The 17975-nt window shown below is 45.1% G+C and overlaps 1 protein-coding gene across 1 annotated transcript in view; it reads left to right on the top strand.

Moving 5' to 3' along the window:
- ARVCF (armadillo repeat gene deleted in velocardiofacial syndrome) overlaps positions 1–17975 on the top strand; it is a 249860-nt gene that overhangs the window by 145668 nt on the left and 86217 nt on the right. The window contains exons 7-8 of the mRNA XM_015410114.1: positions 2221–2238; positions 16419–16490. Coding sequence (XP_015265600.1) covers positions 2221–2238; positions 16419–16490 — 90 coding nt within the window. The remainder of the gene's footprint in view (positions 1–2220; positions 2239–16418; positions 16491–17975) is intronic.

Below are 17975 nucleotides of genomic sequence, written 5' to 3' on the forward strand. Positions count from 1 at the left end.
ATGTGTGGACAAGTGTATAAATGGCTGACCTGTCTACTGTCCCCCCTCATCATAGCTAATAGCACCTTCAAGAGGTTTATAAAATTATGCATGGGGTGCAGAGGGTTGACAAAGATAAACTTTTCTTCCTCTCCCAAAATACTACAACTCAAGGGCATCCAGTGAAGCTGATGGGCAGTAGGTTCAGGACAGACAAAGGGAAATACTGCTTTACACAGAGAGTGGTTAAAAGGTGGAATTCGCTGCCAAAGGATGTAGTGATGGCCACAGAAATAAACTTTAAAAGAGGATCAGATAGATTCATGGAGGATAAGTCTGTCCGTGGCTACTAGGCATGGTGACGTGAGGGGAACCTCCACCTTCAGAGGCACTAAGCCTCTGAATCCCAGAGCCAGGAGGCAACATCAGGGGCAGGCCTCGGCCTCGCTGCCCTGTCGATGGACCTCCAGAGGAACTGGTTGGCCACTATGTGGGACAGGAGGCTGGACTAGATGGACTATTGGTCTGATCCAGCGGGGCTCTTTTTATGTTCTTAAGGCGGGTGATTTCCTTTGGCACAGCAGCACGGGGGAAATGGCTAAACCCCAATCCAGTTCTTTCCCCATAACAGGAGGAGATCTGAGCATGAACCTCCTACACAATGTATCGCTTGGCCATTTACTTTCTGGCAGGGCTATTTTTGGGCAGAAACGCACAGGAACGGAGTTCCAGCTGGCTCCCAAGTTGGCCACGCCCAGCAGGAACTCATTAGCATATTAGGCCGCACCCCTGACAGCACAGCTCATTAGCACATTAGGCCACATCCCCATGTTACCAGAAGTGTGGTTATCCAGCCACACCCACCTTTTGCTTGTTATTCTGTTTACCTTGTTTGTTGTCAAAACCCAGGGCTTTTTTTTGTAGCAGGACCTCCTTTGCATGTTAGGCCACACACCCCTAATGTAGCCAATCCTAATGAGTTTCTGCTGTTGGGTGTGGCCTATTATGCTAATGAATTCCTTCTGGGCTTTTTCTACAAAAAAGAGCCCTGCTTTCTGGAGATATTCTTGCCAGCACTCACTTCTAGCCCTGATACTGGGAAAACAAAGAGAGACGAAGTGCCTCCTTTCCTCAAGTATATGAGACTTGGGGGCATTTGCTACCCCTTTCCTATCCAGGAGGGCTTCCTCCAGCATACCAATTGCTCCAACAGCGCATCCCAGCATCTTTGTGCCCGGCCAGAAATAGTAACAGGTTTTTCCACATCAAAAATAAAATAGGTAGAGGCTGCCTACTAGAGGGCATTCTTTGAACGGCACAGAATGGTGTTTACAGAATTCTGTGGAAACGATAACCATATAAACAATTAGATCCCTCTCCCAACTGTGTAAATATTATCCAAGTAGCTAAGAACTGAGAATAATGTGGTCAGGGTGAGATATTCTGCACCCCAAGGCAAGGAACATAAGAACATAAGTAGAGCCTGCTGGATCAGGCCAGTAGTCCATCTGGTCCAGCATCCTGTTTCACAGAGCAACCTGCCAGTTTCACCAGAGGGCCAGCAAGCACAGTACAGAGGCCGAGGCCCTTCCTGCTGCTGCCTCCCAGCAATAGTTCTCAGAGATTTGCTGCCTCTGTAGATGTGACCAGACAAATGGATCAAAAAGGGGTACTGTTTGAATGCGCATCTAGGGCTGGTGGCTTGGTCTGGAACATCATAAACCTCACAGAAGCATGCTGCATACCTTACTGTCTGGCTGTCTATATCTGATAGCAATTTATTCTTTCCTCTCTGTCCTGTTCCTTTCTCTGTTTTTAAAGGGCTGTTTGATTGGCTGTTGAAGATTCTCTAAGCCCTCCAGAGTAATAATACTAGCTTATCCTACAGGGCTGTTGTAAGGACAGCACAAGTTCGGTTTCTGACTCATTTTGTTACGGTCATTATCTCGTTTCAAATCCCATCAGCGTAGGAGCTGGTCTGTTCCCTCTTTGGCAAGCTTTGGTGTGTTTATAGGAAACCAAACAGCGAGATGGACCTACACAGATGGGCTGTTCTTTTGGCTAGTGGGGAGGCACAGATGTTCCCTTGGCAAGCTCAGAGTTGCTTCTTCACCTTTAGCTCTCCAGCTTCGAATGTGCCGCGTGGATATTCTGCTTCTGGTGTGGTTGTTCAACTCTCTTTTCTTCCTCTTGAAAAACCTCTTGTCTTTTTTTTTTCTTTGCTGCTTTTCTCGTTGTTAGAGGAGTGGTTCAATCAAGGTGAGTCCTTCTAGAATGTTCTTTTCCACATTTCTTTTCTGGTATTGCTATACTTCCCCCTCAGCCGTACCAAAGAATTAAATCTGGGTGCCGAGATAGGCTCCTTTCTCCTGTCCTGCATTCTGACATGCATTGTTTCTGTGACTTGTGCTCATCCATGCTTGTTCAGTTTCATTTCTGTTGATGGATGAACATCGCCGTGATGAATTCTGGTTTATCTTGGTGAATCGTCTAATCTGTCTTCTGAGAAAAGCTTTCATGTCACCAAATGAGCCATGCATGTTTCCTGCAGAGGTATACGTGTGGGATATCCCTCCTTATATCACCTCCAAAGTGCAAGAAAATAAAGTGCATATACTTTAGTGAATGAACAGTCCAAATTGGTAGCTGGCATGGAACAGATACAGAAAGAGGTGTGGTGTGGTGGTTAGAACATAAATTTTCATTCCAGTGGCACCTTTAAGACCAACAAAGTAATTCTAGGTATAAGCTTTTGTTTGCATGTACACTTCTTCAGATATGTATGTGAAGAAGCATGCATGCAAACAAAAGCGTATACCTAGAATTAAACTTTGTTGGTCTTAAAGGTGCCACTGGAATCAAACTTTGTTCTTTTGCTTCAGACCAACATGGCTACCCTCCTGAGAGCATTAGAGTGTTGGTCTAGGACACGAGAAGATCTGGGTTCTAATCTCAACTCAGTCTCAATCTTTATTTGTTATGGCACAAGCCAGCAAATCTGAACATTATACATAAGCAATATAAGCAATTTGTTAAAATATAATATAAATACCATGGTCTAAAAGAAATTTAAAACTCAGTCATGAAATTTACTGAGGTTTTTTAAAAAAATATTTAGACAATTTGTGTGTCACCTCTCCAGACCTTACTCTCACCCTAACCAAACTCACAAGGGTGGCTGTGGAAATTAAGGAAGAATAAAATGTGAAGATAAGATATGCCACCCTGAGGTCTCCAATTCAAATCTCTCCTCCAGTGTTACTACAGTTGTGTAGGAGCTACTCACAGAAAAGAGATCCTGCTGGTGAAGTTAATGTATATGTGGCCCTTCTTAAGAAAGAAGCTGGGGAAATGTGTAAGGCCAGTAAGGTATCAAGGGCCATCTTGCGTTGCCTTTTGTTTTCTGGTTGGGTCTCCGGAGTTGTAATCCGATAACTTTTTATCACATGGTGTTCTTTACTGGTGGAACCTCAGCATATGTCAGAAAAAGGTTGAGGCACTTACCCTTTTAGGAGACTTTGATACATGTTCTTGTTATGTTGATGATGTAGTTGGGTGGATTTTCTCTTATGATTGATGTTGCCGCGGAATGAAAAGGAAGAGATGGTTCTGAGATGAGTACAGCATAACAGGTCAGAACTACTGTCTGGGGAACTTTGAGGCTTTGGTTGGGGGGATTGGTAGAAAGCTGTCGAGGGCAGTGAGAACCACTGATGGCAACTAAAAGCGTCCTAAGCAATCCACCACTGCTACAAGGTAGTTAAAATGTACCACCTGCAGCTTTCAAGCAGTTATCAAACACACACCTGTAGAAAGTATATTACTGCATATCCTCAATATTACAGTGTATGAGTATAGAAACAAATGGCAAACTGCCATTTGGAATAGGTTGCATTAATGCGGGGAAGGAGACAGTAAGTGGGAGAATACAGGCAGTGTCTTCACTGTTTTGTTTTGTGTACATAAATGTCGCCAGTCCAAATTTATAAAATCTACTCTGTGCCAGTGCATCATTCTGTGGGCAAATGCTCAGCAGTGTGATTTTTATCCGATTGAAAGACATGATTCATTAGCATTAGGGTTATTGCCTGATTAGAGAAATCTTGGTCAATTAATTGTATGATTTGTTGGTTAAATGATCAATTAAATGTTATTTAATCTGCGTATGAATAGGCCGGTACTTCCGAAGAACCAAATAATACATTGCCTCTTTTTCAGATGAGGCAGGTGTTGCAGTCGGCAGTCTCTTAGAAGAGTCTCTCCCTCCCCAGAAACATATTGAGAGGCAGGATATCACTTTTTTAAAAAAAACAAAGAATATATTCCTTCCTGCTAGAAGGTGAAAGTGAAATGCACCTTCTGAAAGGACGCCTGCCACTCGACACTTTTTATAAGCACTTGCGGTAAAATAGTTTTGATTATTTTAAGCTGCTGCCTGATTATTAGTCCGGGGCGCCTTTTCATCACCCAGACCTGGATGGCCCAGGCTAGCCCGATCTTATCAGGTCTCGGAAGCTAAGTAGGGTTGATACGGTTGGCCTTTGGGTGGGAGGCCACCGAGGACGTCCAGGGTCACCATGCAGAGGCAGGCAATGGCAAACTGCCTCTGAAACGTCTCATCTCTTGCCTTGAAAACCCTAATGGGTCACCGTAAGTCAGCTGTGGTTGACAACATTCTCCACCACCTTTCATCCACCAGAAAGGTTTAAAACAGATTAACAATGTCATGCCCGCCGTGCAGCCCGACCCTGAGGATCCTGACCCAGGGGATTCTGCACCCTCAACTTCCGAGGTTGAGTTCCCTGCACCCCTTGACTCGCCGGACCTAAGTCCTGAGGAGGATGGGCACCAGTCAACAGGAGCTTTTGCTCCTGGAGCTGTACCGGCAGAGCCGAGCACAAGCACCACGCCTCCTGATTCCCCCCCACTGGTAGCTTGTTTGCAAGAGCAAAGGTGACGGGACATGGCAACCTGGTGAAAGGAGGTGCTCATGCGAGGTCAGCGTCCTCTAAGCCCAGAGTACTGACCGGAGCCAGGACCCTGTTAGCGGCCGGTAATTGGCTAACAAGCGGAACGCACTCTTTAGGCGGCTCTCTCAAATCCACAATTTGTGCTGGCAATTAGTCTCTTGGACGACTCGCTGCACCCTGGATTCTGCGTTCCTGTCTCCTGGTTTTCATACTGACTTCCCAGCTCCTGACTCTGGTTTGCGTGACATCGTTTCTCTCCGGCTCCCTGACTACGGACTGTGTACCCTGACTTCTGACAAATGGCTTTCGGCTTCTGAACTCTTTAATACAGCCTCTGGTAACCCTGGGCTATGTTTTGACTTGGTGTTTTGGACTTTGCTCACTTTACTCTGTCTTCTCTGGTACCTTGACCTCGGACTGTGTTTCGGACTCCCGTGCCCTGCCTGGCCCGCCAGCGCAATCGTGACAAACAGACTGATTAATCGTCACAACCCTAATTATAAGCAGGGCGGCAGACAAGCAAAGCTGTTCCTCTTGGGGTCGGGGAAGGAAAACGTGTCTGCAAATTCTGCAAATGCGACAGATCTTTGGCATGGAGAGATGCCACCCTCCAAAGTGGGATGCAGTCTCACATTTGAGGCTGCGGCAGAACTGGGCCAGAATCCAGGCTTATTAGAGCTCAGCGGGCTCCGCCATGGCTCTGGCAGGCTGCTGTGATACTATCATGAAACAGTTGATCTCAACACACCGTATTAACACAGGAGACCTCAGCCCGGTCCTGTTCTCTTCCCCACACAGCGATGGTCACTAAGGTCACCAGATCTTAGAGTCTGACTTGAAGTTTTGGGAGTTCAGCCTTAGAATCTCCAGGGGAAACAGTACAATCCCAGAGTCAGAGACCCTAACTGAGGGAGCAGGACATTTTCTGCTTTGCTGGATGGGAGCTTCGGCTCTTTGCTCTGCCTCCTTGTCAGTTAGGCCCCACCTCTTGAACAAAGCCAGGCACGGCTAGCTGATTCTGTCGGGAGTGACTTTGATCTTCTTGATCCTCCCAGACACTACCTGATAGCTCCCAGGCTCCGCCTCCTTAGGGGGGTTGACAGCTGACTCCATTAGACGGAAGAGCTGTCTATCACATAGATTCCCCAGCCTCACAGAGCTTCCACGCCAGCACCTGTCATTGCGTTATGTACAAGGGAATAGTATTCTGTGTGAAAAATACGCTAACTGCTGGTGGGAGTGCCCGGGGATAAGAAAGTTCTGGGAAGAGGTTCGAAATCAGATCAAGGCCATGACCTCGGTTACCCTTGCCTTCAAACCTGAAATCTTTCGACTAAATCGGTGGGATGTGGACTTGGATAACAGGAATAAGGAGGTAATATCTATGCTTCTAGCAACAGCACGCTTGGCAATTGCATCTTATTGGAAATCCCTGCACATGCCCTCAGTGTCAGCCTGGCATGATAAGGTGTGGGAGCAATTTGTGATGGCCAAGATCACGGATAGTGTTCACAGGGCCTTCAAGCTCCAAATTTGAGTGTATCTGGTTTTCAATATTCTCGTATCTCTCCATGCAGGATATATTGCCCACGAATTCAAATTACCACAGGTGGTTAGTGATGTAAAATTCTGATGTGTTGGCTGAGAGGGTGAAGAAAGTGGCTGATAGTCTTACTCCAATGTTTTCGCTAGTTAATGCTTTTATGTACTGTATCCTTGAGTGGTATTGCTTAGTTTTTAGAGGATGTTGTTTTAGTCTTATAAATGTTGCGGATTTGTGCTTTCATGATGCTGTATCTTTGCTAATGAAGAAATAAACAGTTTATATATAAAAAATACGCTAACACTGGCTCAATAAAGACCAAAGCATTGATACAATAACAATAATAGAAGCACAAAAGTCCAATCTTAATGTAGAAAAGTTTCCTCTTGAGATGAAGTCATATGAAGAATGATAAATGAAGCATCCCGATATTAAGAACCCCGTTTTGAAGAACTTTCTCAGTAACTGAAACAATATGTCTTCAAATCGGTTATATGCACTCTTGTGAGTTACAGCAACATATCTCATAAATGGGCAGTTATTGACAGCACATCTCAGAAAAAGCTCAAGGCTCTACATCACACTTCCTTCCATAATTGCCGCATTCCTTGCAATAAGAGCAAGGGAGAACTGCATTTATTCACAGGGAGGGGGTCTGTTGCGTATTGTAACTCTGCATGCAAGAGGACCTGGGAGGGAAAGGGTTAAGAGAATTCTCTCTCCCTGGGGCACACTTGCCCCCACCCTCCTCTCATTGGTTAGATGCTGAGCCTCTTTGGCCGTTGCTTGTCTTCATCTTATATGGGACTTCTCTTCTCTCTCTTCCCTGGGCTTGGAGCAGGCCGATAGCCAGGATTTTGTGGCTTGCGGGGCAATTTTGTTTTCCTGGTGGGGCTGATGAGTGCAGAAAGAAAAGCCAGAATCCTGAAGATTATGACTCAGCTACTGTGGAATCAAACCTTTCAAAAGCATAGAGTCGACTGCAGGTTTTAGCCCTAGAGTGTGATGACAGCAGGCTGAGAAGGGGGGAAGGGGAGAATAAATTTTCTGGTAGGTGGGAGGTGTGGCGCTGGGAATACTTATCCGGGCTTAGCCAGTAAACATCGACTGCAGGTTTTAGCCCTAGAGTGTGACAACAGGCTGAGAAGGGGGGAAGGAGAGAATAAATTTTCTGGTAGGTGGTAGGTGTGGCGCTGGGAATACTTATCTGGACTTAGCCAGTAAACTTGTATAAAAACACATCAAACTTCATTTACAAAAACAAAGGACAAACACATAGATGGGGAAGGAATGTATACATTCAGCAAGGAATACAAATCCTAACAAAAAAACCAATCCCTAGCTGGCTGTTCTACTCATCACTTTTCCCGTCCTGATCAACAGAGTCTCTGGGAGCATAGCAGCAGGGTGGATGTTGAAGAAAGCTTCAAGGCAGTCTCTTGTCTCTCTGAGTCTTCTCAAGCTGTGTATTCTACATAGGTGTTCTTAACCATTTAGCCAATAGAAAACTGTTACCAAGGTAGATCTCTAAATTGCAAGCTGTCAACCACTTTAGATGACAGTTCTCAGCTGCTGCAAATTAATCACTTCTGCCAGCCTAAGCAACAATTCTGATAAGAAGCCAGCAGGTGTTCTGGTAGGTGGGAGGTGTGGCGCTGGGAATACTTATCCGGGCTTAGCCAGTAAACATATAAAAACACATCAAACTTCATTTACAAAAACAAAGGACAAACACATAGATGGGGAAGGAATGTATACATTCAGCAAGGAATACAAATCCTAACAAAAACCCCAATCCCTAGCTGGCTGTTCTACTCATCACTTTTCCCGTCCTGATCAACAGAGTCTCTGGGAGCATAGCAGCAGGGTGGATGTTGAAGAAAGCTTCAAGGCAGTCTCTTGTCTCTCTGAGTCTTCTCAAGCTGTGTATTCTACATAGGTGTTCTTAACCATTTAGCCAATAGAAAACTGTTACCAAGGTAGATCTCTAAATTGCAAGCTGTCAACCACTTTAGATGACAGTTCTCAGCTGCTGCAAATTAATCACTTCTGCCAGCCTAAGCAACAATTCTGATAAGAAGCCAGCAGGTGGGAGTGATGACTTCTGTAGTCAAGAAAGCTAACAGTTAGGCAGAAAAACTCTCTTAAAGGAGACCAGTTTCTTGACACAGAGTTAGAAGGGATGCTAGAGGTCCTCTATTCCAGCCTCCTTACTCAGTGCAGGAATGAGTCAACTACAGCACCCCGCTCTGCTTAAAGGAGCACATGCCTTAAAAAAACTGTTTTAAAATGATTGAAAAAAGCACTAACAGGATAAATTTTTGTGGGGCTGTGCCTTTAAGAAAGAGGGCGGAGCCTCCAAAAGCCCCACTGTAGCTACGGGCCTGGCTTGGAGCTGTAGCAAGTTAACCTTTCTGAAGTTAACCTGTTCACAAAAAGTCAATTGTATCTATATGAATATGCCACATAAGATGTGCTTCACTTTTTTGTAAGTAACATTTATTTCTCTTGTTACCATTGGAAGTCAGATCATCTTTGTAATTTGTTTGAACAGCATTTTTCCTTTAATGGGGAAATGTGGAGGATTGGAGTACTGTGTAAAACTTCTGCGCTTCCAAGGCAAATGATTTTTTTAAAAACATTTAATCCAGTAGGGCTGTGGCTCGGTGCTTGGCATGAAGAAGATCGCAGGTTCAGTCCCCAGCATCTCCAGTTAAAAGGATCAGGGCATAGGTGATATGAAAGATTTCAGCCTGAGACCCTGGAGAGCTGCGGCCAGTCTGAGTAGACAATACTGACCTCAATTGACCGATGATCTGATTCAGTATAAAGCAGCTTCATGTATAAGGCAGCATGTCCATGTCAGCCACGCCTTGGATCCACATTCTGGAAGGTTCCATGTGGGGGCCCTCATGGCAGGATCAACCCTGGGGTCTGTTCTACCCAGTTTTTATCCAGAAAAAGATGATCGCTGTTATTTTAGCCAGTTTAAGTCAAACAATTGAAGGTTTTAGTATTTGACTCCCAATTTTTCAGTTGATTCTTAAAGCCTTTCCTGGCTTCTTCCAGTTTCCATAAAAACCTGTTGCTGCCCATGGAGAAGAACCGTTGATATGCAGGGCATCCGATATGTTTGATGGCGCCTTGTTTGAGAAAAGATGGAGTTAAAGAAGCTTTTAATTTCACGGCCTGAGAGACTGAAAATCGTTTATTACACAAGCAACTTTCCTTGTCAGGCAGCTTTTCCTCTCCCCAAGGACTTTGCCAGCTCTGATAGCCAAGTCCCATAAAACAGACCTGTCAGCAGCCATCTTAAAAGCTGTCTTTCTTCCAGCAAGAGCTTTTGAGCAGTGTTTCTCGCCCGATGATATCGTCTGCCCTGTTGAGAAAAGGGCTGGGTATTGTCAGTCACACTTTTGGGGCTGAGGGGCTGAGAAGAAGAAAGTTTGTAGGGAAGAAGGGAGCAGCAGAAAGATAAATCTGGTGTGTAAAAACCTTTAGCCTTTGTTGAGTGCTAGAGAGATTGTTGACTTGCTGTTTGCAAGACTCTCAGGGAGAAGGCAGAAGAAGTCTGGATTTTCTCTTCTTTCTGAGGAATTTGAAATGTCTGCTTGATTTTTTGTTGATTTCAGTTCCACTTTTGAGCAACAGTTGGTGTCCTGCTAAATCAGAGCTGGTGATAATTTTGAGAGGAATTTTGTATTTATGAATGCTGTGAGTTGTATTCTTCCACTCTGTTCAGCTTGGTTTCTACAAAACAAATCAGCCCCTGTATAAATCTGTGGTGCAGTCTCATTTGGAATACTATGTACCCTTCTGGTCACTCACCGCACATCAAAAAAGATATTATAGCATTGGAAAAGGTGCAGAAAAGGACAGCTAAAATGATTAAGGGGACTGAACGCCTTCCCTATGAAGAAAGGTTAAAGAGGTTAGGGCTCTTTAGCCTTGAGAAAGGAAGATTGAGGGCTGACATGATCAAGGTTTACAAAATTATGCATGGGATAGAGAAGGCAGAGAAAGAAGTACTTGTCTTCCTTTCTCACAATGTAAGAACTCATGGAATGAAATTAAGGAGCAGTAAGCTTAGGACAGATGAATGGAAGTACTTCTTCACCCAAAGAATAATTAACACATGGAATTAACTGCTGCTGGAAGTGGTGGTGCCGACAAGCACAGACAGCTTCAAGTGGGGATTGGATAAACATATGGAGCAGAGGTCCATCAGTGGCTACTAGCCACAAGGTACAGATGGAACACTCTGTCTGGGGCAGTGATGCTCTGTATTCTTGGTGCTTGGGGGGCAACAGTGGGAGGGCTTCTGGAGTTCTGGCCTGGGTTTTGGCCACTGTGTGACACGGAGTGTTGACGTAGGTGGGCCTTTGGCCTCATCCAACATGGTTTCTCTTATGTTCTTACTTAGGTGAGAAAAGTGGTGGGAAGAAACAGCCCACGACATGGTGCATCAGTGCACTGGGGAACATCAATATCTAAAGGTCCATCTCCTTTCATATGTCCCCATGAGCCAACTGTGGTTCTCAGATTGCTGCCTACTGGCTTTACTCCCACTTAAGGTAGCCCAGGCTGGCCAAATTTCATCAGGTCTCAGAAGCTAAACAGAGTCAGCCCTGGTTAGTTTTTGGATGGGAGACTACCAAGGAAGTCCAGGGTTGCTATGCAGAGGCAGGCAATGGCAATCAACCTCTGTTCATCCCTTGCCTTGAAAACCCTGTAGAGTCGCCAGAATGCAGCTGTGACTTGATGGATCTTGATGCACACAAACAAGGGAGCCCACTTGGCATGAACCGGAGCCTGTGCCTTTTCCCCTTAGTGGAACAGGCTCCCTGAGAAAATGAGGGGAACACCATCTTCAGAAATTTTCAGGAGGTGCTGCAAGGCCATATTATTTACCAGGACTCTTAATGGGGCATAACCTGCAGGTGTCTTTTGGAGGGAAAGTGGTTATTGTTTTGTTGCTTTTAAAATGTAGTGTTTTAATTGTGACTTATAAGCTGGCGTTAAGGAAGGCCGTTTATAAATATTTTAAATAAATATATTGACCATACTTGCCCAGGCCTACCGTGACATAGACGCTTTGCGTTCTGCACTTGGAATCTGCAGCCTGCATAGCTGCTGCTGTCGTTAGCCATTGAGCCGTGTCCAACTCTTGGCGATTCTATGGGCCAGCTCTCTCCACGTTTTCCTGTCTTGTACTTTTTCTTTGAGTCGTTCCATGCTCAGACTGATGTCAACTTTTATGGTGTCTATCCTCCGTGTTCTTTGGCGGCCCAGTTTCCTTTTGCCACTAACCAATCCAAGCATAATTGCTTTTTTCCAGTGTGTTCCTCCGCATGACATATCCAAAATGTCAGCTGCAATTTTATGATTTTTCCTTTCAATGACATGTCTGGTTTTATGCACTCCAATGCTTGCTTGTGTGTCAGCCAAGGAATGCGCAGGAGCATAACTAAAAGCATAGCTAAAAGCTGCCAATCTTTGCTCATTTAGTTGTGCAAAAGCTCCTCAAGCTTCTTTTGCTTTGTCTCCTTCCTACACCACCTCAACTTGCTTCATCTTACTCTCAGCAGAGCTTCCTCACACATAGACGTGTACCGTGCAGTCAGCCGTTGTGCACAAGGATCTGTGAATGGGAGGGAAGTGCTGTTGTTTATCATTTTGGCAAGAGCACCTAGTCTTTCTCCCTCATCCGCATTATCTTTGCTCTTTCCATCCCGTTTACTGCTCGCCTCCCTTGCAGAACCTATATTCGAACAGCTTGAGTGAACAATTTGATGTGATGGAAGCAGCCGTCTTGTGATTTTTGATCACCCCAAAGAAAGGCTATGCTGGGGGTCATAGGATTTGCATGTCTTAAAAAAATGTGACTGAGGGGCTATAGCAAGGAGGGTACTTGGGTGAGATGGGTTGAAAAAGCTGGCTGGATCCCACTCATTGCATCTAGACATTGTTACATTTATTTTCCTTGTCTGTATTTTGTATTTTTTGAGAGAGAGAGAGAGAGACAGAGAGAGAGACAGAGAGAGAGACAGAGAGAGAGACAGAGAGAGAGACAGAGAGAGAGACACTCCCTTAAGGAGCTTGAGAATGTCCACCTTTGGGGGGTTGGAAGAGAGAGTAATTAACCTGGGTAGCCTAATAGGAGGAGGCATTTGAGGAAATATTTGTGGGTGGGGGAGGTGAGTTGATGGACACTGACTTATTTTTGGCACCGTTGCTGCCCCCAGTGTCCTGTAAATAGGCCAAAGAAGCTTGAGCTCATTCCGTCTCCTCCTTCCCTCCTGTCATGAAATTTTTGTTATTTCTGCACTCCTAAGATGTGACAAACAAAGTCTGCTTTTTAGCTAAGCAGTTGGACTCGGCTGTCATTGTGAGATGTAACGTCCTGTCACCGCGGCTTTTCTCTGTATGTGTGATTTGATTTCCTAAGGAGGGCATTCCCGTTGGCTTGCGTGGCTCTCAACAAATTCCTTTCATTCAGTTTTGCAATATTTTGGCCAGGAGAATTAAACAAAGTAGCACAGGATTTTGAATGTTGTTGGGGAAGCAAGACTCTGGGATTGCATGACAGAAACAAGAACTGTTTGCCAGCTAAAGCTGATGACTGAGTTTGCCTTGGGACTAGTCGAAATCTGAGGTGGTATTTGCGACGAGCCTCTTATCAAACCAAGGGGAATCCAGACAGGTTCCTGTGAGTTTCAGGAACCAGGTTTGCTTAGAAATAACACCTTCCCCTCAGTTTTTCTCCTCACTTATGATATAGAGTTATGGTAGCGGGTGTAAAGGTTTTGAGGTTCGCTGCTGTGAGGTAACTGATGAGCAAATAGAAGATGGTGATCACTGGGGCGAGAGCTGAATAAAGATAACAAAGATGGTTTACTTATATGCAGGTTTATTTGTTTGTTCTGAAAGAACACTTCTCACTTATGATATAGAGTTATGGTAGCGGGTGTAAAGGTTTTGAGGTTCGCTGCTGTGAGGTAACTGATGAGCAAATAGAAGATGGTGATCACTGGGGCGAGAGCTGAATAAAGATAACAAAGATGGTTTACTTATATGCAGGTTTATTTGTTTGTTCTGAAGGAACAGTTCAGCATCACAAGCTTTCCCGAACAGTCAAAGGAAAAACCTGGCTGAGGCACTTAGACATAGTTACTGGATACAAATTCAAATCTTATCTGAAATTCTCTTCAGTGTATGAGAGTACGGACTTTAAGCTGTGGGTTGCCACTGAGTAATGGCAACACAGCCTGTTATGCCTCAGGGACTTTCCTTAAGTGTATTGAAGCCTAGCCACCAGGATGGATCTTCTCACACCCAACAGGATTCCAACCATATCAGCCTGCCCTTTCCCAAGAGTCAGATTGTAACTATACGAGGTCTGCCCATCATCCAAGACAGGCCTCAAAACTGGACACTCTGTCCTCTCCCAGAGGTAGTTAACTGTATCTGTCGCACTAGCAGGAAGAGTTGGCCTTTGAACCGACTGCTGTGGTGCTGAGGCAGACCTGAGACTGCCTGCTGCATTTCCCTCCAACATTCAGTTCCCCTCCAAGATGTTTGGATGCTGGAACAGCATTCCTATAGGCTCAAATGCTAAACAGCTGAATGACTGTTTTACCTTTCAGGGGCAAGAGAGCCTCCTGTACATCACAGTATTTCTGTCGGAATTCTTAGCATCCTATATGATTTCACACGTTTGAGGAAATAACGGTTGAACCAGTTTAAAACTGGTTTATACGTGTCACGCAGATGTACCCCTAAGCCTTCAAGAGAAAATTCCTTCTGTCCTTCACTTGTCATTATTTAAGTTTGATCAAACCTGACCTACAATGCTTGACCTATCAATGTTTTAATATTTTATAGTTTGATCAAACCTGACCTACAATGCTTTGAAGTTTATCTATCACTGTTTTAATATTTTCTTTCCATGACTGTAGTTGTGAAGGACCTTCCAGGACCTAATACAAAAAGCTTGTACAAACACGTATAACAAAACAGCAGCTGTTGTGCTCTGGAAGCGCACTCAATGCAATGTGGCAGGTGTATTTATTATTGCAACAGACCTGCCTGTGCATAGTAGTGATTGTCCAGTGGCTGTGATGTCAGAGTTACTTCTCTACCCCTCCATCATCAGAGCAACTGTACATTTTAAAAATTGATTGTAGTCTTTTTCTAAAGTGCTTAATGGACATTAAGTTGAATCAAAGAACATGTCCACTTTAAAAATATTTAAGGCAGACAGCTCTCATGAGGCATGGGGAGGAAAGGAAGCAACATTAGTCAAGGAGGAGAGCAGCTTTCGTGACCATCAGCCTTTGGATCACCGGTTGACATGTTTGCCTTTAACAAAACAAAGTCTGGAACAAAGCTTGGTTCATCCCACTAGGAGAAAAAAAGGACAACATCTATTTTAGGTACATTTGGATGCATCTTTATACTGATAAATGTTTTTAGGTGAACATTGTCTTGCAGCTCACTTCCATTAATTGATTTAAGAAACGCTCCCAAAACAGCTTATTGTTCAGTGCTGTGCCAAGCTCAAGGAAAAGTAGGATGAAATAGAAGCAGCAACATTTCTTGGGTCATTGGCAAAGAGTAGTCTATAAATAGGAGTTGAATCCAACTCTAGATCAGGAACAAAGGACTGGTCACATGGTACAGATCTAGATAGGCATTTCAGTACCCTGGACAGTTCTCTGGGAGCAGGTGACTTGTTCCTATGCAGTCAGCTGAGATCTTCTATGTTCCCCTAGCTAGGCTACCTTTCCTAGCCTCCAGTTCTTTCTTAGAGGGGCCATTCTGAAGCCTAGTACTCAGTCACTCTCCTGTCAGCTCGCACCAGGTGTGTTGCCTCTTTTGGGGGTGAGGGACTGGACATTGTCTTGGAAGTGATCGATCCTCAGGGATGCTGTCGTACAGGTTTCCAGCTTGGAGGCCTTCGGCTCATGGAGTTCATGGCTATTGGGTTTCAGCTCAGTGTTGGCCCCCAAGCCCGGCACCTCTGCAGCTTGTACCATCAACCTCCAAACTCTCTGGCCCATGTGCTTCTGTGTTGCTATCCTCCTTGTAATTGGAGTTGCAAAACAGTTGATGTGCACAATTTTCGGTGTCTTCTGAAAACATACTGGGATGGATTCAACCACCCCCCAAAGAGCCTTCCTTCAGCCTAAGGTGACTTCCTCCAACTTAAGCATTTCCTCTGTTGGAAGCAGAGCCACGTAAGTTGGAGAAAGTGTCAGGCTGGAGGAGGGCTTCACAGTCTGCTTAGTAGAGTGGGAGGATGGGGATAGGGTTCGCCCCACTAAAAACAGAAGAGCAGTTATGCTGGATCAGACCAAATGGTCCATCTGGTCCAACATCTTGCCTTCTTTACTGGCCAATCAGATGTCTCCCAAGAAGTCTACAGACAAGAAACATGTGGGCAGCAGCCTCCTCCAGCGTCCGGTGTTCATAGGTGAATAAAACCAGGACTTGTAACAATGGGAAGTTCCAGGATTGCCTTGGCCTGGACTTCACTTGGAAGAACAACCACCAAAAATGTCTTTGAGAGGCCCTTGGAGAAGTGGGTTCTTATTCTACCGTACTTCACCTTTGAAAGCCACCAAATTCTTTTTACTGGGCACTCCAGAAAACCAGGTCTGAGAGCTGGAAGGCAACAAACCCATTGAACGATTGCAGAAACAGAAGGGTGTTTATTACTTTTCCATCTCAATCCATAAAGGAGCTCAGATGCATGTCCAAGATGTTTGCGCAAATACAACGTGAGTGCATGCATTTATGATACATGTCACGTGGACATATGCATTCCATTTGTGCTTGTGTTTTTGCAGTGACAATGATGGATTTGGGTTTGTTTGTTTGTGTACTGAAGCCTACTGCTGCTCACCATTCTGTTTCATGCACAGGGAAGAAGAATGGCGATGTGGATAGGAACTTTGATACACTGGATTTACCGAAGAGGTCTGAATCAGCAAAAGGTAATGCATGAATTCACATAGATGTGCTTAGAAAGATTGACAAAGGGGGAAGATTGGATTCTCTTACAGAGGTAGTGAAAAGCACTTCACTTTCTCCCAATCTCATTTCCCCCCTTAATTTCACTGTTAAATAAGCATTCACAAGTTGCCTCTGTTCTCAAGTACATTGTTGTGTGTTCTGGATGAGATCACTACAGAAAATAATGGAACTGGAGACTCTCCCATTTTTGCCACCAATATACATTTTCCAGACTGTTCCCTATAAAGTTAGATTTGAATTCAGTAGTACCTCAGAGACCAACAAGAGTTTCAGGGTATCAATCTTTCTAGAGTCTGACAAAGGGAACTTTGACTTTCAAAAGCTTATGCCCTGAAGAAGAAGAATAGATTGGATTTATACCCCATCCTTCACTACCCGAAGGAGTCTCAGAGCAGCTTACAATCTCCTTTCCCTTCTCCTCCCTACAACAGACACTCTGTGAGGTAGGTGGGGCTGAGAGAGCTCTTTCGAGAACTGCTCCTGAGAGAACAGCTCTGAGAGAACTGGGACTGACCCAAGGTCACACCAGCAGCTGCATGTGGAGGAGTGGGGAATCAAACCCGGTTCTCCCAGATTAGAGTCCACACTCCTAACCACTACACCAAACTGGCTCTCTGAAACTTCTGCTGGTCTCTAAGGTGCTACTGGACTCAAGGCTAACTGTTCTACTGCTGACGGACTCAGCTACCCACTGAAACGATATAAAGGTAGTGGATGATTAGGGTATATCTTAGCTGGTCTCCTTTCCCCTGTACGCTGCAAATTCCTTGCAAGTCTTTCATTCCATAGTCAGGAGAACTTGGTTTTGATTTCCATCTCAGAGAGGCAGCCCACCGGTGTGCGCGCTGTCTTAAAACTGCCCTCCTCTCTCTTGTTCTGTGCAGTCACCCGCCGTGATCAGTGGGATACACCCAGCCTCCTTCAGTCTCTCAGAATGGTGTTTGCTTTTTTTTTGCTTCATTTTAAATGAGGAGGTTAAAGATTGGTGATAAAAGCTAGAAATGTCGAGGCCGCTTCTTTTCAAATAATGAAGCAGGCCTTTGAAGACAGGTGCCGAGACTCGTGAGCGGAGACTAAAGTTTCCTCCACCGCCCCAACCAAGGATTAGCATAAAGCAAGTGAAAGGAGTGCCAAGCCAGCCTTTTGTGCAGATTGGGGATCAACCCATGTTTTCCAAAAGCCTTTTGCTCGGCTGTCTTACATCTCAGCTGTCTTACATCGCCACACAGGCCCCAAAGAGCACTTTGGTCGGGGTCTCAACACCGCCTTATGACCCCGGGCCCTAAAGAGGCCAGGCTTGCTGCCACAAGGGCCAGGTCTTTCTCAGTGGTGGCTCCTATTTGGTGGAGCGAGCTCCCGGAGGAGATCAGGGCCCTGCGGGACCTGTTACAGTTCCGCAGGGCCTGTAAGATGGAGCTCTTCCTCCAGGCTTTCGAATAGGAGCC

Source organism: Gekko japonicus, unplaced genomic scaffold, assembly GCF_001447785.1.
Source record: "Gekko japonicus isolate JY-2015 unplaced genomic scaffold, Gekko_japonicus_V1.1 scaffold490, whole genome shotgun sequence".
NCBI lineage: Eukaryota > Metazoa > Chordata > Lepidosauria > Squamata > Gekkonidae > Gekko > Gekko japonicus.